Genomic DNA, 22,877 nt, shown 5'->3' with positions numbered 1-22,877 from the left:
TGGGGTCTCTGCGATCCTATGGGATGTGGGGGTAGGGGGATGAGAGAGCAGCTGTGTGGGGCTTTGTTGCTGGATGGGCTTAAACCACAACAGTGTCATGTTTGTGTATGAGGATGCTGCTTTCTTCTATATTAACAGCCAATGTCTTAAAGCAGTATGTCTGAATAGGTTGAGGCAGACAACCAGGTGTATCTAGTTGCTCTGGCCTCTGACACTGGCACCACATGGTCCTGGAAGCTCAGGCTCTCAGGAGGGCCCTCATACTTTGCATACCTCTGTACTGAAGACATTTGTGACTTGATGGCAGGAGGAGCTTGATAACCTGCAGCCAATTACTTCACATTCTGCTTTGCCTCACAAATGCAATCTTCACATACCCCAAATTACCAAAGCTCTCTTATTTTTTTTGCAGCTGTTTCACCATGGTCAAAAGGCACAGAGGGATTGTGAACATGAATTAATAGTCACCCAGCACTACATAAATAGTATTAAGAGTATATTAATTTATATAGTGCTTTAAATGCTACATAAATCCAACCTTGAATGAAAAATCCTATCCAAAGATTTATAAAGAGCTGGAGAGCCTGGAGAGAAAGAAAAATACCTACTATTTTTCTTTTAAGAGAAAGGAAAAGCTTAACTCCCTGTCCTCTTATTTACTCTTGTATCCATATTGCACAATTTGAGTCTATCAGTTTTCAAAGAGAACTTAATTCCATTTTCCAGCTGAATTTGGCCAAGTTGAAAAGAAAATGATACATGCCAGAGGACTGCAGTAAAAGAGATTTAAGGGTTTTTCAAATACTATAAAAAAAGAGACTATAATAAGTGACTAGTGGACCAGTCAGCTGTTTTAATTAAAACTGGTCTGCTTATTGATCTATTGTACAGATTTACCCCCATCTGCAACATTTCAGCAATATTCCCTTCAACCATTTGAGAAAATAGTGCTTGTAAGAGACACTAAAGAATATGTAAGTTGAGAATGGAAGCGTTTTACAACTGTGTGACATTTGCTAGGAAGATCTGTCTGTTAAACAGCTTATGTATTTCCATATAGAAATGAAAGAATATATAGAATCTGTAGGATATTACTTCCCTGGCATAATTCTAATGGCTTCCTTGATTGGTACTGCTTTTAACAAAAAGAAGTCTAACACATATTGGTTTACATCAGCTTTTTAAAGGTGTTGTGTCTGAAGATGTTCTTGCCACTGCAGCGAGTGGGAACTTGAGTGGCTGCATCTTCAACTGAAGTACATTGTCATTGTGAAAGCTGAAGAAAATACTAAAAAGGGACTAATGTATTTTGCACTACTCTAAAAGGGCTACTGTGATCAGCAGCTGTGCTTAGCAGCACTTCATTGTCCCTGAAGGGCTTGATCTGTTTTAAAGGAAGGGGGTGAAATTAAAACAGTGTCAATGCAGATGTGGTGCAGTTAGTTATAAAGGCAGAAAGGTGGCCTTAAATCCTGGCCTCAGCTGTGGCAGGACATCTGCACTGCAATAAAAAGGTGACTCAAACTCCAGTTGTTGTCACTGGCTCAAAGACCAGGAGAAGGTGATGATGTGGTGTGGGGATAAGAGTCTGTTTAATTTCAGTGTAGAGAGAGGTTTGCTGTGCTTACAGAGGTTGGCAGCATGTGTGCTGTCCTGTCTGTCTGGTTGAACGCCCGTGCTCAGCGTTGCTGGCAGGATAAAGCATTTTACTACTTAACATCTGTATTTCGAGACATAAATAAAGAAATAAAACACCACTGTGGGGTTTTTATTGCAAATCAGCAGGAGCCAGGAGCTCGTTGGCAGCACCATGGGTCAAGGGTTTTATGGAATCAGGGGTAGATGTTGAGACGACGTGTTTTTTAGAGGGGGAGACCTCATGGTTTTGCTTTTAGATGAGGAAACCAGCTCAGGGGCTGTGTCCCCACCCCCGGGCACTGCAGCGGTGGCTTGGAACTCCACAGACCCTCCCAAGCGCGGCACACGGCCACAGCACCCCGTGCCTCTTTGGGCTCCTCGATGTAAGGAGTTTGCACGGCGTGGTTAATTTCTATAGCAGCCTAAACATGGAGAGGAGCGAAACCCGCCCTGAGGGGGTTTCCTCGCCCCGTCTTTCCCCTCAGAGCGCTCCCTCACGTCTGGCCGCCATTTTCCGGCTGGAGGCGGAGCGTCTTCCCGCGCCGCTTCCTATTGGTCGTTGGCGGGATGAGGGGCGTGGCTTCCTCGGCGGGAGCAGGGGCGGTGCCTATCGGCGGCCGGGCCGCGTGACGTCAGCCCGGCACTGCTCCCTGATAGGCCCGCGCGGCCGGCGGGGCGGGGCCTCGCGAGGCGGCTCCCGGTGCCGTGCTGAGGGGGCGCTGAGGCCGCAGTAGCGTTGGGGCGGCGGCGGATGACGGCGGCGGCGGCGGCAGCGATGGAGTCCGGGCTGCGCTTTCCCCTCCTGCTTCTCCTGGGGCTCGCCGGCCCCGCGGCCACCTTCGCCGGCTACATCGAGGTGAGCAGGGACACGGGCCGGCCTTGGCGGGCTGCGCGCCGCTGCCCTTCTCCTGTGGGCGGTGAGGGCACAAGCGGGCGCGGCCGCGCTCCGAGCGGGCTCCCCCGGGGGCGGAGGGGACCGGGCTGGAGGAGAGGCCGCGGGGGGAAGCTGGGCTCCGCTTTAGCCTTGGTGGGACTTTCTCGCCGTCTTACCGGGGTGTTTTCTCCCCTTGCGGACGGCGATTTAGCGCGGGGTGGGGACTGTGTTATCGCCTGGGGTCAGCCCGCAGCGGGGCTGCGGTTGTGAAGGTGGAAGATAAAGTGGCGCGTTCAGGGTATCTCAGCTTGCAGGGAAAGACCTGGAGGGTGAGCAGCTTCTGTAAGACCTTCAAGGGGTAGGCGGTGATGGGTTGGTGTTTTTCCCCTTGTTTTTAGGGAAGCGTTCCAACCAGATACCGCAGGCCTCTTATCTGGCCAAAGATCGCATGGTTTAGCAGCTTCGTTTCACTGGCATGCGTGGGGTTGTTGGTGTGGGGTTTTTTCTTTGCTTTTGAGAGGCGATCTCTGCACGGTAGCAAGAACTGCAAGCTTCAGATTGGTCTAGAAGCTTAGAAGAGTATTAGAGGGCAGTTTCATAGAGGAAAGCCTCGGTTAAACGAATCTATTTGGTTACTCTCTGCTTGATCCCAAATAAAATCATTGTCTTCTAAGCTTATCTTTTGGAGGGGATGCTCTAGCTATGTGTAACTGAGATAAATTGCTTAGATGTCGCAATTATTGTCTATCTGTGCACATATATATGTACAGAAATACATTTGTTATCTCTGTGTATCAATTGGACAGGGAAATTGTGACTTTATTAATAAACCCAAAAACTTTGTATCATCTAACCATCTAAACAACAAGATGGATGGGCAAAAAAAGTCTTGTGGGTGTAAAAACTTCCCTCTGTAACCAATGTATTGGAAGTGAAACAGCAAAACAAAGAGCAAAGTACACACAGAGCTCCAAACATGGCACGTAGATGGAGCTGAACAATCTATGCCAGAACGTTGTTTGGAATTGCAAAACAAGGTCCACCTGTTTTTGTGTTGGTTCTGAGTTTTTTAGGGATGCCTAAAGAACAGGCTTGTGACTGCTTGTGAATGGCTTGACTTGACAGTTAAGGCTAAAATTTAACAAGCTTGGTTAAGCAGAACATCTACTTTTGTGTAATGCAAAAAGCCCTGAGCTGGGGGTAATTACTGACTGGCTATAGACATGGTTCTTGAATATTTTTAATGTGAGATGAGACTAGTCAATAACTTCTGGCTGTTCAGCTGCTACTGAGGGATGGTATTGCCCCTACTTTGTACCAGTCTTTCCATTAAATCTTTCTAAATCAATGGGCTGTTGCAGTCATTGTCTTTGGACAGACTTGTGGGGAGGTTATCTCACAGCAAAGATGGCTTAAAGACTCGACAGGGAATCCAGCTGATGCCAGGGTCAGGTTACTTGGCCCTGCCTTGGTCAGGGACTGTCTTGGCTGCTTGGCGGTGGCCGTGTTGAATCTGATCTCCTGCACCTGCTTGGGAACTCCTCCAGCAGTAAGTTGCTTCCTCTGGCATATCCGAGAGAAATTCAGGCACATCCCTTCTGGAAGCTGCTGCTTATGGTGACACATGTTACAAAATGCCAAGTTGGAAAACAAACCCAGCAGTCATTTTATTCCGAAGCCTTGAGTCCATCTGAAGCAGATCCCAGGACTGACGGGTTGGCAAAGGGTTTGGCAGAGAGGGGAGAGCAGCAGTGTCACACCTCAGCACCCCAGGAGAGGGTGGTGGCTTCTTTGAAAGGGTTTGAAATGAAATTGTTTCTGCCACTCTCTTTTTCAGAGGATGGCAGTGCCTGTAATGGGATTGGTTTTACAGGCTTGGGGTTTGCTCCCAACCTGCAGCAGCTCAGTCCACCCTGACACAACCTGATACGAGCATAGGGTTATGTTATGCACCAACCTCTCCTCTGTGCCTCTTCCATCTCTCCATGCAGCAGAATTTGCATGCTCTGAAAGCCACAACAGCCACCTTAATCTGCTGACATCAAATGTCAACTGTGACATTTTTGCTGCATCCCCTCCCGTTGCCTCGTCTCAGGGGGACTGCAGTTCCTGAATCTCTATTGCTGCCAGAGTAGTAGCTTTGATGCAGAGCTTAGGAAGCGAAATGGTTACTGTTGGTGGGTTTTAAGCTGTGGTTGTTAATGGATGCTATCAGGTGATGAAAAATATACAAGAGACTTACATTTTTTTTCTCCAGTAATGAAGATGGTGTTTGGAAGTGTTCTGGAGTTAAGGAAAATGCGTAGCAAGGGCTGCAATTATTGGTTTAGTTGGATTGGCACAGTCCCATTAGGTGGATTTTCTGTCTCTTGATTATCTTAGCTCCCTGTCCCTAGAACACCCACTAATCGTCTTATCAGCTACAATTTGTTTTTCTTTCGTTCTTGCCCGGAGGAAGAGGACTGGTAGGTTTTTATTTGGGGTTTTGTTACAGTTATTGGTATATGAACCCTCAAATAGGGTGTTCAAAGGGCTCTGTCAGAGTCGCCCTTTGAGATCATCCTGTGCTGATGGCAGATAACCTTGGACAAATCTCTCTTCCTACTGAGTTTGGATAGAAGAGCTTAGAGAAATCATTGCTACCCAGCCATTCATGGTTTTCCTTCCATAGTAGCATGTGTCCTAGGCTTGTGTCTGGATCCAGTGACTGCTGTCTTTCGCTTGTGAAGTCCCCGACAACTTCAAATAGAGCACTGATGCCATCTGGAAAAACAAATCTATTCTAATTTGATCTGTATTCCAATGATAAACTACTTCATCTGTGCCCTCAAGGCCTTTAAAGATGCAAAGTTTCTTTTTTATCACTTGACCTTTTTGTGTAATCAAATCCAAGCCAGTACAGACTCGACATTGCTTTTTAAAACATGTTTGGTTTCAGTGGTCTTTCCAAAACTATCCTGAATACTTTTGCCTGTTCCTTATCTGTTTCAAATTAGCAAGATTTGGGGTGAGGGGGGAAAAAAACCCAACAGTGATTCACAGCAGAATCATGCATTTGGTGTTCTAGGTCTTGTATTATTTGCTTAAATTGTCACTGACAAAAATATCAGCCTTGTGCCATTTCTGCAGACCTTAGGGACTTCTAATTGCCTGCTGCATTGAACAAAGAACTCCACCTAGGGGAAATTTCCACTTCGGTGTTGGAAGTCCTGAGTAGAAGCAGCTCAGTAAAATTCCAGTCTTGAGCATGTGGCCTTTAGTTTGCTTTTGGTTCCTAAAGCTTCACTTCCCAGTAAGTGTGAGGCAATACCCTTTCAGATGCAAGTGGTTATATGCAGTGCCTCCCCTAAGCCTGAGCAAAAGCCTCTCTGAAGCAAAGATACCTAACAGGAAATAGAGCAAATCAAGTGGACATCTGATATTGCAGAGAGGTTCTGGAATTTCTGCTGCATTGTAGAATGCCACTTGAAGGTAAGCTCTGTGCTTTGGAGGAGGCCTTCAGCTCTCCTTGTTTCACGTGGAGTATTTATGACCTCTCTTAAATGTTACTTAGGAGGTTTAAATGAATTTTTTTGAGCAATATCTTTGTTGCATCGCCTGAGAGTTACTCAAAACCTCTTCTGGAGGTGGCTTTTGCTTGTTGTGAGTTTTGTTACCATTACATACTGCTGCTCCTTCAGCACCTTATAGTGCAGGGAAGGATTAGTGCTGTGTCTGTGTTCTTTATGCCAATTAGGCTCCTCTCTAGATGTTGCTTGCAGAAATTCTACCATTGCTTTTGCCATGTGTGTGTGGCTTTAGGTATGACCTCTTGTAAACACAAGTTATTTTGACTGCAGCATCTGCTTCTCCAAAGGTACTTAAATCATAACCTGGCTCTTCATTTGAAAACAGAAATGCACTCTCCCCAGATACCTTTTTCTTGTTAGAACAATAAAGCTCTTACCTCTTGTTTCTACACTTGGTTTCAGACCCTTGTCATTAACCACTCAGGTTTTCTAAATCGACGTAATCCTTCGGATGCTTTGCTCTCATCCTGCTTACCTCCAATAAAACTTGGTCTCATTGATTTTTAGTTCATGCAGTCAGCACCTCTGAAACATGTTGTTAATTTAAGATCATGCTTGCTCTTAATTGGAATGCTTCAAATACTTGCAGTGGCCTAGAAACCATTCTGCTCAGGCTTCTTAATTTGGAACTGTACTTCAACTTGTGAGATTGTCCTTTTTCTCCACAAGTGCACCTGTAATGGGCATGCTCTGCTTTCTCTACTAGCAGCCACTTTGTCACAGGGAAATGGCACGTTTTACCTTTGATGTTTACCTTAAAAGGACTCCTTAGGCCACTTGAACTCTATTAATTTTACACTTTCCATTCTGGTATTTCCATTTCCAGTTTTTGCTGTAGGTGCCAACAAAGTGTCAGGTTGGTGGGGAGAGGAAATGGGTTGACAACGTTGTGCCAGGTCTGGTAGTAACTCTTCCATATCTTTTTTCTGTTTATGGTATGATTACTAGTGTTGAATTATAAAGCACTAAGAAGGAAGTTGTGAGCAGAGTAAATGATCAGGTTTCTCTGTCGTCTATCAGAATGACATACCTGTTTTCCCTTTGATGCAGGAGGGCTGATGGCTTCTCTTTGGACACAGGTTAAAAGGAAACTTGGGTGTGTTACTGCTGTTAGGTAAATGGGGAACCTTGTCCTTCAGGTTGGCTGCTGGAGGGGAAAGAAACAAATGAACCTTTGCTCCTGAGAGACAAGGCACAAGGAAACAGGCATTTCATGAGAAATAACCCCCAACTGGGGTTTTAGAGGGATATCTTAGTGTTAGAGTTACACTTCTTTTAAGGTAGGAATGCCTGTGGCTGTAAGCAGGGATATGCTCCACGTGTCTTGCATGTAGGTAACACTTCTTAAACTTGTTCAACACTAGATGTATTAGGTTCACATTTTGGCTGTTAAATAGTCCATCAGTTCTAATTAATACACCAAATTTCCCCTTTATGGACATTTGTAGTTCCAACCTGAGCTGAGGGATCAGAAAGCTAATGTGTTTAAATGCTATGGTGTTTAAACTGATCTTTCTAGCAGCAAAACAGCCTTCTTGGCTTTATGTAATCAGGTGTCCACCTGACCAGAAGCATGTGCAGCTAAGCTGCTTACCAGCGCTTCATTTCAAAGTATTACAGGGGATGTTTTGTATATGGCCAGTGGGGAGAAGAATGTGTTTGAGAGATCAGCCCCATACTTATATTAAAATATATGAACCTTCTGAACCTTTGAAAGCTTCAGCACTTAGTTCAACTACTAGGATGTCCCACACAGGTGAGTGGTATGGCAGGTTGCAGTGGCTAGACAAGCCTTTCAGTTGGTGAGACAGGCTCTGAAGTCCTTATTCCATGCAGCCATGAGCTTCAGAGAGTTTTACAGAGTCAAGAATTAGTTGGCTCAGGTGGCTTTTGTGTGGTTTGAGATGAGCTGAAAATCATTATGAAATGATGACTCTGGGTTCGGGTTTTTCAAGTCATCGAATACGAAGGGCTTAGAAATTGCCAGTGTAACTTGGATACAGCCTGCAAATAACCCAGCCCAAAAAACCTGGAAGATGGGAGCTGACTGTTCTGTACTGCTTGTCTCCATAAAGCTTTGTGTGTCTTATCTCTGGGGTAAGGCACTGACTTGTCAGTAGGGTTATGGTTCACCTTGACTACTGATGGTGTGTCTAACACACGGTATCACGCAGAGGCGCAATGTGGCCGATAACTGGGAATCAGCATTTGGATTCCAGGCTTTGGCTCAGTGACAGAGATGCATTTAAGTAATTTCATACAGTAAGCTTCTCTCTAACAAAATTACAACAGTCAGAAGTGTATTTTGATGTGAGTCAAGGACAGAGAGACAGACACACACACAGAGGTGCTGTGTTTCCTCCTTACTGTAACAATAGGTTGGTACTTAGCAAAGTTTCCATTTAAGAGTAGCTAATTATCATCTTACAACTTCATGTTTAAACAAAAGTGGTGTTTAACCTTGAAAGCTCCCCTTGCTTTTTTAGGTCTTTTTTTTTCCCCCTCCAGCAAACCTTTCCTGCTTGGGTTGTGTTTTCAGATGTGGGATGGTTCTGAGCTGTTGGTCAGTGACTTTTGCAATTCTTGCAGTAGGGAGAGTTAGTATTCTGTTGAGTCTCTCCTATAACAGGGGCTTGCATGTTCTCACACAAATAGTGTGCTTGGCTGCTTTAATCTGCCACCTCAAAGCACTAAAATAGGCAGTGAGGAGCCGTTAAAAATCCGCTTCTGATGATGTTGTTGCAAAGATGAAACAGCGGTTTGGTAAAGGACTTGGTGTTTTCCCAGGGTTGCCCTATGCTAAATTCACTACTGAGATGCTTAAATCAAAAGCCAAACATTTGCATTTTTAATCTTTGGGCTTTTCTTTAAAGGCTCTTATGCTATTTTTAGCTCTATCTCTCTGCCAAAAGCTTTGTCCCTTCCCTTTTGGATTTTGAGTTGATGAATCCCACTAGTTATGATGTCACTGCGTAGTGTGAAGTGATAGCAACAAATAGAAAAAGCTTGCTGATACCATCTGTTACAATAAACATTATACACTCATGGTAGATTTCAAGAGGATTTGGATTGCATATTCACAACAGAAGCTGGTCTCTGCTTAGATGCACAGTAACCTCCGGCATAAAGCTTTTAATCACCAGATTCTCTATATGGTTTTGGGCTTGGCGTGACACGTCACCAGGTTGAAGTTAAGAAGCAAGGTTTTTCCATCGGTGTTTAATTTTTTCCCATTCATACTGGGACTAGTGACTTGCCAAAAAATGGTCCTAGAGGAGTCTAGATGAATTAGTGTAATTCACTAATAGCAAATGCTGGTTGACTTACGCTGGTAGTCTTAACAATAATTGCAGCTCTGAAATAGAGAGGGGCAGATTTGCTTTAATCTGCTAAGTATTCCTCTCAAAAGATTAAATGCAAAAAAGATGTTGATTCAAACCTGTAGTTTCAGTTCCCAGTGAGTATATCTCAGCATTTGAACGTGAGTCTCTCCCTGCATAATTTATCAAAGCTTCTTGCTGGAGAAATTGAATTTGATGGCTCGTTTCGTTGTACGCAGCGAGATCACAAACGCGTTTAGAAGCCCTAAAGAACGGAACAGCGTTGGGATCCAAGCTAAGCATGGTAGCTTGTGTAATGGTGTTGGCCAAAGAGTAATTCTTTAAGTGTAGGGTTTAGCAGTGCTTGTGCCTGTACTTGAGTGTTGCTGCCTGTCAAGAAAAAGGGGAAACTGAGAAATTGTTGAGGGTGCAAGTTATTGTGGAAACCGGTTATTACTCTTGAATGGAGCAGGATGCTCGTAGCTCCCATTTGGGTTGTTGGAATAAGATTAAGTGCCTTTAAGTAGTTTGAGTTGCAGGGTTTCAAATAACTGCTTCATTTCCAGAGTCTTTAAGTAGAGCCTCGTAGCCTCAGCACTGGAAATGTCAAGTAGCAGAGAAGGCTTTTTCCTTGGTAGCCAGCCAAAAGAGTTGGGATTTTGTATTTGTGATGATTTAGCGGCTCAGCCTTAGGACACAAATATGCATGGTGCTGTGGACTTTACCTGGGCAAGAGCCAGACCTCAGAAGAGACCCAGTGAATTCTTGATGATGATCACAGAATGAAGTTCAGGTGTTCATGTGGATATGCAAAGTATAGGCCTGGGACAGCGCATCATGTCGCAGCAAGAGAGACTCACTGGAGGCTTTAAAAACAAGGAGTTGGGGGGGTGGGGGGAAGTGTTCTTGCCCCTGTCACTCCTGATAAATACTGTCTTGTTCAAATTGCATCAATACTTGCTCTGCAACAAAGCTAGTCAGTCTGTGGATATTCTGTTCAGGGCAACAGCCGCTTTCTCGGAAGCAATTTACCAATAACAATGGCAGGAGATGAATGGCCCTGCCAGAGCACAGGCTTGATGCAATGTAATATTTTGCACTGCTGTATCCCTGCCTTGTCTGTGGCTGCCTCTATGGCCTCAATCACAGCTTGTGATTTGCTGGGTCCCCTCACTTGCTGACTCTGTGCTCATGCTTGTGTTTTTATCAGTCTTTTTGTTGTATGCACATACAAGACCTTTGAATTTGCAAAGAACAACTTGCACTAATCAGAGGCACTGAAGTCTGTTACCTGTATTGGAATTCATGGTACTGCATGTTAGATAAATGAATCCTTCCTCTGAAATGCTTGCCTTGTTCTTCAGAATGCCCTTATTTCTCAGGTTAAGGGACCAAATAGTAACCATCAACCAAGCTGATCACCCCAGAGTCCTTCTGCCTCCTGTCCCTGTCTGCCACATCCTTCTTTCAGCAACAGTGGCTCCAATGAAGACGAACGAGAAGAGCTGGATTCCTAATGTAGCAGGAAATCTGCTTAAATGTAAAATGCACAAACCAGACAAAAGGCATTTTGAGACTGAAATTCCTAGGTTTGGAGGGATTTGTTGCCCTCAAGTATATTGAGCAAGCTTTTGCAACTTGCTTCACGTGGGAATTAGGGTTATGAGAAGGATACTTTTCAAAGTATAACCATATGGGAGGTTTTCTACAGGGCATCTACAGCATGTTAATTCCCTCTTTCACTGGAGGGTACTGAGCAGAATGCATCTTTGTAATCCTTTTGTAATAGATGCTGATGTATTTTGAGAGCATTGCTGTTCTGAAATGGCCAGTGTCATACTTCTTGCCTCTATGCAAACAACTCAACTGGTTGCTCTGGGGAAGAATATTATGAAGATACCCACAGAACTTTGGGCTGCAAGCGTTGTCTGTGCTGTAGAAGTTGAGGAGCACTGCTTCCTAAGGCTCTAAACGGCCTTTTAGTTCAGGCAGAGGCAAAGATGGCTTTGACTCATCCTTGGTTTCAATTTGGCTTTATATGTTTCCTGACACTGTGTTTAAAGATTTTGGCAAAATGTTAAATCCTTATTTCCTATTATGCAAGTGGCTGGTAGCGTTACTCATACTGCTCTGCTGTTCCACTTAATAGTCTTTTGATTATTACATGTATTTTTATCATCTGATACCATGTTATCATATAACATAACAAACATTTAGCCCCATCTGGCAGTGGAGTTAACTGCCTGAGATGAACTTAATGTGCACAGTTGTTTGTAGCTAAACTTCCAGCAGCCATTCCTCTGCTGTTAACTGAGATGCATCTCCACTTACATAGTTATTTTCTTTGAGAGGATGCTTACTGCTTGTAAGCTGCTGCTTATGCCATAGAAGGAGGCTGGTAGATCTTTTACTCCTTTATAGCAGCTAGCTTTAAATACCTCCAGATCAAGTAAAGCAGACCTTTTTTTCTTGTAATATTAGCCTTGGAATGAATTCTGTGCTTTGGAACCTCTTCAAATACATCTCAGAGCTACATCACGTCTAGGATGACGTTCTTCAGTGATGAAGAGGCTTAAAATAGTCATTAAGCTGCAAAATACACCACATGTCAAGTAAAGTAAGAAATAAAGATACAGACTGAACATGCTGGCATGGTACAATCTGTTGGGATGCATCAGGAGGTGAACATCTTTAACTTAAGCCAAGTTTCAAATACTCCTGTTGCAGAGGTGAAACTGGGGCTGAGTTTGTATGTGCAGACCCTCAGCCTATTGTCTGCTGACACACTTCCTGGCTTTCATTTTTTTCTCTCTTGTGGCTATGTGTTGATCTTCCCTGCAACACCTCGACTCCTGAGTGAAACTTAAAATCATGTTACTTAGCATGATTTCTTAGGATAGTTGCTGTAGTGGTGAGAAGTAACTCTGGGAGCAAATAGTGGCCTCAAAGCAGAGAACTGTGTTCAGTGTCCCTGTCTCTGTGGGCTGATACACACATCACTTTTACTGATAGATATAACTACGAAAGTGTAGACAACATGCAGTGGGACTGTGTGACTGGATAGTTAGTCCATTTGTCTTTGTTGTCCAAGCTTTAGAATTGCCACACAGCCTTGACACACATGAATTCATTTTGTGCCAGTTACCTAACCTGTTTTCCTCCTCCAACTGCTATTACAATCAGATACCAAAATTCTCAGTGCAATATTCTCAGTGGCTTCTAAATGTTCCTCGCCTCATAAGACCGATTCATCTAGTTACTGGTATCACTGCTGTCTAGGCTAGCTGGGGATTGTGCAGAGAAAGATAGTCTCAAAGATAATGAAGTCTGTTAAGGAGCTCATTTGGACTCTCAGTGATTTTTATTTCACTTCAAGATATCCAAAATAAGGATGAGAGACTGGGGTATGTTTCCAGCTGTCTCAAGCTATTGCACCATCCAAGCTTATAATTTCAACATGGCTTTCTTGGGTGCTGATGTGTTACAATGTGAGACATCTGCATATATTCCACAGGGCTAATCCCCAGCAGTGATTTGCCAGATTCTGGCGAGGTTAATCTTTGCAGCAGAGATGCACAGGTGGCTGTGTTTCTGAATTATCACACCACCTTAGTGGGCTGAAGTCAACTAGTGAAAAACAAAACCACTGCTCCTTGGGGTTCACACTTAATGTGCAACACTTTCATTCTTTGACTTTGAGAAAGCTCTATTGAAACTACTCAGCCCATGGCTAGGAAAATGGTGAGTGGCCTTTTGCATCAATACACAGTCAATCCACCCTCCAATCACTGTCCTGGTGATGGGGTTTACACGTTAAGTCAGCACTTCCATCACTCTCCATATCTGCTTGTAGGGTCACAGAAAGTAAAACCTGCTAGTGATGGCTGAGCACTTATTTCTTTCCCACTCAAGTGTATATCATGTTGGACATCTGAGCAAGCAGAAAAGCTCTGAGACAAAGGAGAGACACCCCCCACCCCTGTTTTCCTGTCTGATAGCCTTTTCCAAACAGAAAAATAAAGAATCATGTTCAAAATCACTCTTCTTGGAGTTTTTCTTTACTGTTCCTCTCTGTGAAGAATACTTGGTCTTTAGTCCAAAATAAACCCCCCAAATTGCTGCTGAGATGGGCAACCTGGACAAAGGGTTTTAAATCAAAAAGAAGAGCAACTTTCAGAGACCTTGAAGAGGAATTTCTGTTGAGGTGATGGAAGCTCTGGATGTATAGTGCCTCTTTAAGGCATAACTAGATTGTCTAAAACTGTTCTGCCTGCTCTTTTTCAAAGAGCAATTTCCTGCGCTGTTGCAGGACAGGCAGGTTTTGCTTCCACATCTGCAATAAAGCTTTCAGCTCATGATGATTTTGTGCTTGGAAGCCCTTAGTGAAGTGTCACATTTCTTTAAACTCATCACAGAACCCATCAGGTGTATGCAGCTGTGGTATATAACATCTTCCTCCTATCTCATCTTCAGTTGCAGTTCAACTAAGTAGATAGAGCTGAAAATGTCCATAAAATGCTTCAGGAGACCTCAAGGAAGTAGGTATCGGTGTACACAGAGTTCCAAAAGAAGTTGCTAATGAGTTGAAGTCTTCTTATATCAAAGATAAAAATCCACACTCCCATTTTGTTTGTTTTGATGCAGTCTGACAAGGCTCAATAGCCCTGAAGAGCTGTAAAAGCTGGTGTAGGGAACTCAGGTGGCTTTGTACAATGTGTAAAGCCAGTTGGATTTTATCCATCCGTAGCCTAGAACCTCAACTATTTCAAGGCTACCTTCTGGTGAACTAGTTCTACTTTCTGGATGAGCAAAATCAGTAAAGGGGATCTCAACTTAGCCAGCTTTAGGGTGTGCTGTAAATCACCACTTCATTTTCTAATGGCATTAAGCAGTTATTCTAAGTAGAGATCTGTTACTTCCCTTAAAGAAACTGTTTAATACATCCATTAGAGTTTTCAGTGTGCTAGCCTGGCCATGATACAATGCTGTGACTATTAAACCCCAGCTGATAAATTAATGCTTCAGAAATAAAATGCTACTAAATTAGTCAGGATTGCTTTTAAAGAGTAAAAAATGGAAATCCATTAAGCCATTACTGAGGTCCTTTCTTCACTTTCTGTGACCCTGCTGCTGCCAAAACTTTAGGGGTACTTCAGAAGGGCTCCTTTTGTGTCAGACTCTTAAATCTAGGCTTGTGAGCTTGAGGGGATGATAAAATCCACCTTTATCATCTGTTCTGGAGAATGGAAGGAAGTTGTGAGATTGATAGTACTGCAATCCTTCTAAGAGATGGTTAGCTGTTGGGTGGGAAGCTTAAAATAAGTAAAGCTTTCACCATCTGACTCTTGGAAGTAAGCAGTGTTGCTCCAAGCCATCTTCCTGCCCTTCAGCCTCTTGGGTACTTCAGTAAGCTTATCCTGCTTTTGCTTGTGTACTCACTCACTTCCAGGTTGCCAACATTAGTGGAATGAAACTGGGAACTCATCTTCAGTTTTATTGCTCCTTACTGGGATCAAAAATAGCTGCAGTCAGACTCTTTTCTGGTGAGGAGATGGTTTAGTGAAGTTAATTTTCTTGAGCTTATTTTGTTAGCTGGGAGTGGCAGGAACTCTTCCTAATGAAACTGAAAACTGAACCTTTCTCAAGGTGATGCTCACATTGAGGTTTCATATTGAAAAATCATTTATGGTCCTGAATAAACTTAGACTATCAGTGTGGGAATCTTTAAGCAGCAAACAAAGATCATTTTAAGGCAATGATTTCAGTGACATTAAATGCTCTTAAGGTTTTGGTTTATATGTGAGCAGTGATATGAGGTGTAATTTATAGAAGCAACCAGTGCTCTTCAGAGAAAGTTATAAACATGTTTCCAGTTTGGACACTGAAAACAACAAGATTGTCCCATATTTTTTTTGCTAAAGTGTTAATTTTGGTCTGGATCAGCATCTACTTGGCAAAGCTCTGGGAGCAGCAGCAAGGATGAAAGCAACTCTGTGTTTTAGCTGTGGGTTTCCCATTTGTGAACGATGGGCATTAACATACTTTGGAAAGCCAGGACTTAAAAACCTCATGGTTTCCTCTTCCAAGTTTCTTCTGAACTGTTAGAAGGCAATTGGCAATTAATTTGGGTTGGGGTGGTGTTTGTTTTGGAGGTGGGAGCCACTCAGAGTGGCCTGCAGAGCTTCAGCAGGGTTAGGGCAAGGCCAGATGGCATATTCCAATGTGCTGTAAGGAATTTCTGTGCAGCCTAATTGCAGGACTTTACCAAATGGTTATTTTGTCATGTTCCCAAACAATTGCAGCCTGTGCACATAAATAGCAGATCTGTGACACTGAACATCTATAAAGGGATCCTTGAGCTCACCAATGGTGGAAACCAAAACCCAACGAACTGCGTTCCCACTTGTTCTCTTTCCTTTATCTTGCCTTTTTTCCCCCTCCCCAGGTGTTTTTCCTTGCCACTTCACAGTCTGCATGCTCTGTTAAAGTATTCTCTTTGGTTTCCTGCTTGCTTTTTGGTTAGCTGAGTGTTAGATAAAAGCACAATCTGTGCAGGCTTTTTATCTCGAGGCTTTCAAGCGGTTAGAGCCATGGTTAGATTGAGCAATCAGGCCTACCCTGGTCTCTCCATTGCAGTCTTCTTTGTGAAGCTCCCAGTGAGCTTCACAAGATCTTAAAACCAAAGATTCATGCTGTTTGAGGGGAGGGGTTTGTTTGGTTTGGTTTTGGTCCCCTCCTGGAATGCTGCATCACTTTGAATCAGTAGTAAGGGTTGGGGTTTTTTTTGCCTGCCTGATGTGAATCAATGATTCTCTTGGTTTCCTTTCTGCCAGCTTTCACCACAAGGAAAGCCAGTGGGCAAGTTGTGTGTGTGTGACTTGTCATTTCAGTCCATAAGTTATTTTTGCTTTGAAGAAATGGTTTTGAAGTGATGAAAGATTTGGTAAAATGTACCTTGCTGTGTATTATGGAATCTCTGTATCCTAGTAACCAGGGTGATTATATTCACTAACTCTTCTGTAGCTAAAGTGCCTCAAGATGGAAAAGACTTGCTGTCAAACCATGTGGAAGTTACTTACAAAGCAGCACATCTCAGTACTCCTCCATATGTGTGCTGTTGGCAGTGAAGCCTTGATGCTATGAGCACTGATATTAAGTCAGCATCAGCAATGAAAGTTAGATCTGAAAGGGGATTCAAATGGTTTTTTTCCCTTATGCAGAGTGGATTATTAAATCATAGCCACATTCACCTTCCTGGATATTTTCTTCAGTGGATTTTTAGTGTACATGCAAACATTAACTTGCACTGAAATTTTCCCTTGCTGGCTAGCTAACAAGGCATCTCGAGTCTGTGGTTCAGGTGCCCAAATAATTCACATGGGAAAGCAGTAATTAGTCTTGCTGTGCAGAGTGGAATGATGACACAGATCAGAGCCATGAGGAGTTGAGGATTAAACCGAGCTGAGCCCACTTGATGGATGACCTCAGGCAAGTCACTTGACTCTGTGCCTTAGTTTAGCCCAGTAATAAATAGGTCTGGCTTCCATGTGCTCTAATGTGACTTCGAATCGCTCCATTAAAAAAGGCACTTTAAATAGCACCATGTTTTGCTGAAAAGGGGAAGAAAGTGGCCTTAAGTGCAGCCATCTGATGCTTTGCATAAAAATTGGGCGTGAAAATCGTTCTGTGGAATGCAGCCTGGGTGATTAAGCATATTTGGACCTACCTGTGCACTCTCTGGGGCTTATTAATGCCGTTAAATAGTAATGCCTACCTCTTCTCTCACCCTCGTATTTTGTGTTAAGCTGTTCCAGCCCTGGCCATTACACACAAGCTTGAGTTTTGAAAGCTTGAGGCCTATCAATTATTATTTTCCTTTTAAAGAACGCTGTTCAGAGTACAGTAACATTTGTTCAGGGAGTGTTCCAGCTGAGTCGTTCGAAACTTTAGTCTCTCCAGGGGTGGAAAAGAGTCTGCCAAAGGCAACCGTGTTGCACAAACAACTGCAGGAAGCCGAGCCTGTGCTGAGCCGTGGCCTCACCAAGTTCGATTGCAGCTCCCCGAGACAAGCTGTGCACCGGTACTGCCTGCAGTGTTGCTTTCCCTATCTGTAAGCCGCAGTTCCCAAGTGCAAATGTCTGACAGGCAGATTATCTGCCCAATGACTCATGTAGGCTTGGTTTATGGAGCATGATAAACTAGAGGAGGAGGGGGAACTAATCTGCTGCTTCATTAGTACAAATTCCAAGGGCAAATAGGCTGCCAGTCACAGGTGCTTTGAATTTTGCCCCTTTCTCTGTAGAAACAGAGAAAGCAGTAAGGACTTCAGCAGTGTTCTGGTCTTTGTAATGCTACACTAGCTGTTAGCACGTATGAAAGTACATCGATTGTTGTCACTGAGCTTCCTGAGTGTTGGAAGGCTGCATGTCAGCCATCAACATCTAAATATAAACTACAGCCGAGCTAGCACTGCAGCCTCTCCTGCATTGGTCTCTACCCTTGTGCTGGTGCAGAATCCTCTACCACAAAAGTCAATAAAGGACGAGCAGATGAGAACTCCACCCCTTCCAGCAAGTTAAAGCCAAAGACTGCTTGACTGAGATTTCTGCCATTTCAATGCAAAAGCAAACACAGGCTGGTATTATCAGCTCACACCAGATCTGCCTGCAGACAATAATTCTTCCTGTCTTGGACCCCTGCCCATGTGCATTATTGTAATTATCAGCAATTTAAAAAGAAAAAATAAAGCAATAAAGCTAGGATGAGCTGCTAGTCTGTAGATTTACTGCCTGCTGTGTCAGGCATTCATTAGCCTTCCTGGGTTCAAGCCACCTATCTGCTGAATAAAAGCAGGAAGGGAAGCTAAAGAAAACAAAGCATTTGAAGTAGGAATTGAAAACTCCATGTTCTATTTAGAACTTAGAAGTCCCAGACCATGGGAATTTGAAGGATTCTTTTCAGAAGCTCAGGTATGTGAAGTCCATCTGCCAACTTCCCTCGTGGAAGTGTTGGCTTCCTGATTGCCATAAACCAGTAATTCCCATTAGCATTAGTGAGCATTAGGGTTAAGGCCTGTGCAGCAGGTCAAGATGCAGCAAAGCTCAGCTCTCCAATGCCAACCCAGCTGTTCTCCTTCCTGACACTTCAGCTTACTCTTACTTATCAGTTTGTGCAGTTTGTGGCTGCAACGTGTCTTGTGGCTGCAACATCAGCTCTGCAGACAGCAGTGATGTGAGGTGTGCAGCTGGGCATTGAAGCAGTCAAGTCCTCAACAAACATGCATACCAGTGGTTTTTTTTTCAGCCAAGGAAAGGCTGAAAAGTTAGGTTATTCACACATTTAAAAGTGGCAGCCATCAAGGGTTGTGCTCACAGGAAGGCTGATAAGGTAACAAGGCTCCATTTGTGTGTCAAAAGAACTCCTCAGTGGTCTCAAGGGTTCTGTAAATCTCTTATCTGTGGATATTCCACTGATAAGTGAAGAGCTGCAGTGTGGTGCTCAAGGTAGAAGAAGAAATGTTTAAGGAAAATCCAGTAAAACTTAAGTAAAGATGAGAAGCATGATTTGTCTGGAGATGGACTCTGCTGAACACCCTGTTCTAAATTCCCTCAGGTTGTAGTTCACGTGCTTTCTAATTTAATAAGCCCTATTACTTTCGAGGGGCTTCACTTAATTAAAAACAAACAGCTCCAGTAATCTCTGAGTACTGCCTGGCATTGTTTTTTCTGATGCCTGTAGCAGCAAATGGTTGTGAAATACTTGCAACAAAGCAGAGAATCTGACCCAGACTGCAGCCAGCCCTGCAAAAAAAAAGGCTCTGTGTTTTCTTGGGAGGCAGCTAATGCCCTCAGCAGCTATTGACCCGTGTTCTCTGCCCACCAAGTCAATCACAGAATGTTAAAGGTTGGATGGAACTTGGAAAGCTCATCCAGTGCAGCCCCCTGCCAGAGCAGCACCACCTAGAGTAGGTCACACAGGAACTCATCCAGCTGGGTTTGAATGTCTCCAGAGAAGGAGCCTCCACAACCCATCTGGCAAATCCCTTCCAGAAGAGGGAAGAAGCTTTTCCTTATGTTTCTTTGGAACTTTGATGCAATTCACTGAGGCAATTCATAGACTTGGGGCTTATTTTTCCCTGTAGTTTGTAAATTCTAGAGGCTGGAGTTTCAGTTTTAAAGCAACTCAAATCTTCTGTGGTTTAATCCGACCCGGGGCTGCAGCGGAAGCCTGATGGAAAGCACAGGCTGTATGAGATTTCCTAGCAGCCTCTTGGTATTTCTCAAGATATTTCTCGTTGGGCTTGTGCAACAAACAGTGCTCATGCCCAGCAGCTGACATGTTTGCACCAAACATTAGCTGGGAGCCACTGATTTGTCTATTGCCAGGTTTTTCTGTACAAGCACTTGAGCACAAATGAAAAGGGAATCTTTAGACTTCTTTCTTTTCCTCTGGGTTTGCTGGAGTCAAGACTCATATTCTGGCTAATCTGATCAGATGGGCAAGGTTACTGTAATGTTTGACCTCATGGAAAATTCAGAATGTAATTAAATTGGATGTTTTGCAGATAGCTTTTGTGCTATAAAGGGAAGGCTCTCAGGAACTCATTTCTACCAAACATAATGAACACAACAACTCTTTACAAAAGAGAAGCTCTGACTACCCTTCTCTCCTGAAGTCCCCAGCAGCATGCCAGAAGGCTTTCCTGAATAGCACTGATGGGGAGCTAACAGCGTTCAATATGCTGTGTTGTGATGAGGTCTAACAAATCCTGGAAATAGAAGGCAAAGAAAATGCATCTGCTTTTCATTCTTGTGCCTTTTCGAACCCAGAGCTGCAGTGTGCTCTGTACATTTCATGGGTAAATGTCAACTATGCCTTATTTTACATAAGCTGATAGGAATTCCTGTACATTGTTATTCCCAGCTTTGAAGTGGAGGAACACTAGAGAGAAGAAACAACTTAAATTCACAAGAAATCCTCCCTGTGCTGTGCCTGTAATCTCTCCAGCCTGTTGTGAGATGGTAGATAATTGCAGGAAGAAAAGACACAAGCCTTTAAGACAGAGTTCAAGCCACTGCTTCACTGCTAAAACTCACTGCTTACACTCACTGTCACAACTGGAAGATGCTGTAGTAAAGAAAAGACTGGATACTTGGGCAGAGACACTTCCATTGGAAAAGATTTAGAGGTTTGAATTGCAGTGTTTTGGGACCATAAATCAGGCACTGCAAGACAGGGTGAGGAATGTAACTGACATTAACTGGCCAGAGATTTATGTGTTGATGGAATCAGACACTCCTTTGGTCTTGGAAAGCAAACTGGATTACAGAATTATAGAATCATACAATTCTTTAGTTTGGAAACAAAAAGGCAGAGGGGAATTTGCCATGAAACATCTTGTTAAGTGACATTTTTTGAGGTCCCTTCCAACCCTTTAGATTCTGTGAAAGTAATGATTGATGTAACAGGCCTTTTCCCAAAGAACATTCCTCCTGCTCTCATGTTATGGATTTATATTAATAGGATAATAGCTACTAATATAATGTTTGCTGAGGGTGTGTGCAGCTGGATGGACTCTCTTCCATGCTGTGTACGTTGTCTCTCCCGAGCTGTCCATCGGCTTGTTTAAGAGGCTGAATAGTTGCTCACTAGCACTAAAAGAGGTGGCTGCTTCCATTTATGGCTGGGTAATTCCCAAAGAAAAATGTGCTGTCAGTTTGTTTATCCCTCTGCAATGTGGAACGGGTGAATTCTCTGAAGTACTGAAGAGCTTAACTGAGGGACATGGCTTTATCCCAGGCTTCCTGCTGGTTTATGTGTTCCCCGACCCTCCTTTGTGAAGCAACACTTCAGTGCAGCCCAGCTGACCCAGGGCATCATTAGCCCGAGTGTCTTTGTTTTTGATGTGAAGACAATGTGTAGATCAACAGAAAGTGATTTTTATCCCTAAAACCCTCCTGTAGATGACTTCACTACTTAAGTAACAGTTAAAAGCGTGTCCTCTGCTGGGAGAAGAGTTTGCTCTCTCCTTACAGGTAGAATGAGCTAAAAACCGATGGGATTGTTGCATGGGAAGGGGGTTGCTAGTGGTGAAAAGCCTATTACTCAAAAATCTTATCTTGCCAGGTCATGGGGTTAAAAGATTCAACTCCTGTATCTCAAAGTTCATTAACTTACTCAACAGTGCAATTCAAGAAAAGATTTCTTCCATTTGATTAAAAGTGATGAAATCAAGCAAGTAATTAGTCTCGTTTGTTCAGCTGTGAATTGGGGCTTAGCATGCTCTGGTAGCTAGGGCAACAGCACTCTTCTGATATGCAAACTATTTGAGCAATCCGGGGAGGAGGAATGATACCTTTGCCACAGTGCTGAGGTGTCAGGCCGGAGAGACAGCAAAAACAAACAGGAGCTCACAGCAGTATGTAAATAGGGGGTGGTCATGACTTCAGGAGGTTGGTATGTGTTGGAACAGGAGTTGTGTTATGAAGGGATTACTGATGAATGTCTGCCTGCACCTCTCCTGCTTGTGCAGTTACCTTGTTTTGCTGCACACTTGTTCAGTTGGCTTTAAAGAAAAGAGCTTTCAAGCATCAGTGATGCTAATGATCTCCAGACCATTCATAACACCTTCATTTTACTCTCTTTTCATGCACTGGATACTTCTTACAAAGGTTATTGCTTTCTGCCTGCTTCATCTTGCATTTCTTTTTTGTACTCTTCAGAGATCAGCTCGAGTCTTGGATGTAGCTGTAACGTTGTCATCAAACAAAATTGTGCTGTAGATTGTTTCCTTTAACATGTCAAGTCTTGTGCTTTCTGGCAAGTGGTTGTTGATTACCAGAGTGGTATATGCTTGGAGAGAGATAAAAAGACCCTCTTACAAAGTTAGTATGTGTGTGTGTTTAAGGAGTTGTGAAGGATCACAGATCATTCTACACTTGTTGCCTTCTGAAATGACAGGGCAGGGAGGAAGGCAATGATTGTGCTGTCTGGTAGGGGCACATGTTTATTAAATGGTTTGATTTTTGAAGGAGTGAGGTTATTGCACCCTCTTACCCAGCCTCAGTGTATTAATCTCCTATATCTACAAGCCTCCCATGCCTACCTAAAATACCCAATTGTTGCCTTTTCATTAGGACAGAGTACCACAAATGTACCTGTACTAAGAAAGTCTGTGTGGACTTGGAAACATTTTGTTCCTGGGGAATCAATGCCAGTATCTGTTGTATAAAATTCCCCACTTCATTACTTTGTGATCCGTGCTTCAACTTTGCTCTCCTGAGCATCTGTGGGGGGAAAGGGTTGGAGTAAAGAGAAACTGCTTACAAGCTGGAATACAAGAGGTTCCAAGGAAGCACAAGGGAAAACTTCTTCCCTGTTGAGGTGAGGGAGCACTGGCAGGGGCTGCCCAAATGGGCTTTTGAGTCTCCTTCTCTGGAGACATCCCAACCCAGCTGGATGAGTTCCTGTGTGCCC

At 43.5% G+C, this 22,877-nt stretch overlaps 1 protein-coding gene across 4 annotated transcripts in view; it reads left to right on the top strand.

Moving 5' to 3' along the window:
- The first annotated feature begins 2,323 nt into the window (after nt 1–2,323).
- The window catches only part of APLP2 (amyloid beta precursor like protein 2), a 46,200-nt gene continuing 25,646 nt past the window's right edge, over nt 2,324–22,877 (top strand). For all 4 annotated transcript variants that reach the window (XM_062014058.1, XM_062014057.1, XM_062014056.1 and 1 more), the window contains exon 1: nt 2,324–2,494. In XM_062014058.1, the coding sequence (XP_061870042.1) occupies nt 2,390–2,494 (105 nt within the window). In that variant the 5' untranslated portion in view covers nt 2,324–2,389. The remainder of the gene's footprint in view (nt 2,495–22,877) is intronic.

Source organism: Colius striatus, chromosome 23 (genome assembly GCF_028858725.1).
Source record: "Colius striatus isolate bColStr4 chromosome 23, bColStr4.1.hap1, whole genome shotgun sequence".
Lineage (NCBI taxonomy): Eukaryota > Metazoa > Chordata > Aves > Coliiformes > Coliidae > Colius > Colius striatus.
The sequence above is the reverse complement of the archived record's forward strand: the minus strand, read 5'-3'. Positions and strand labels throughout refer to the sequence as shown.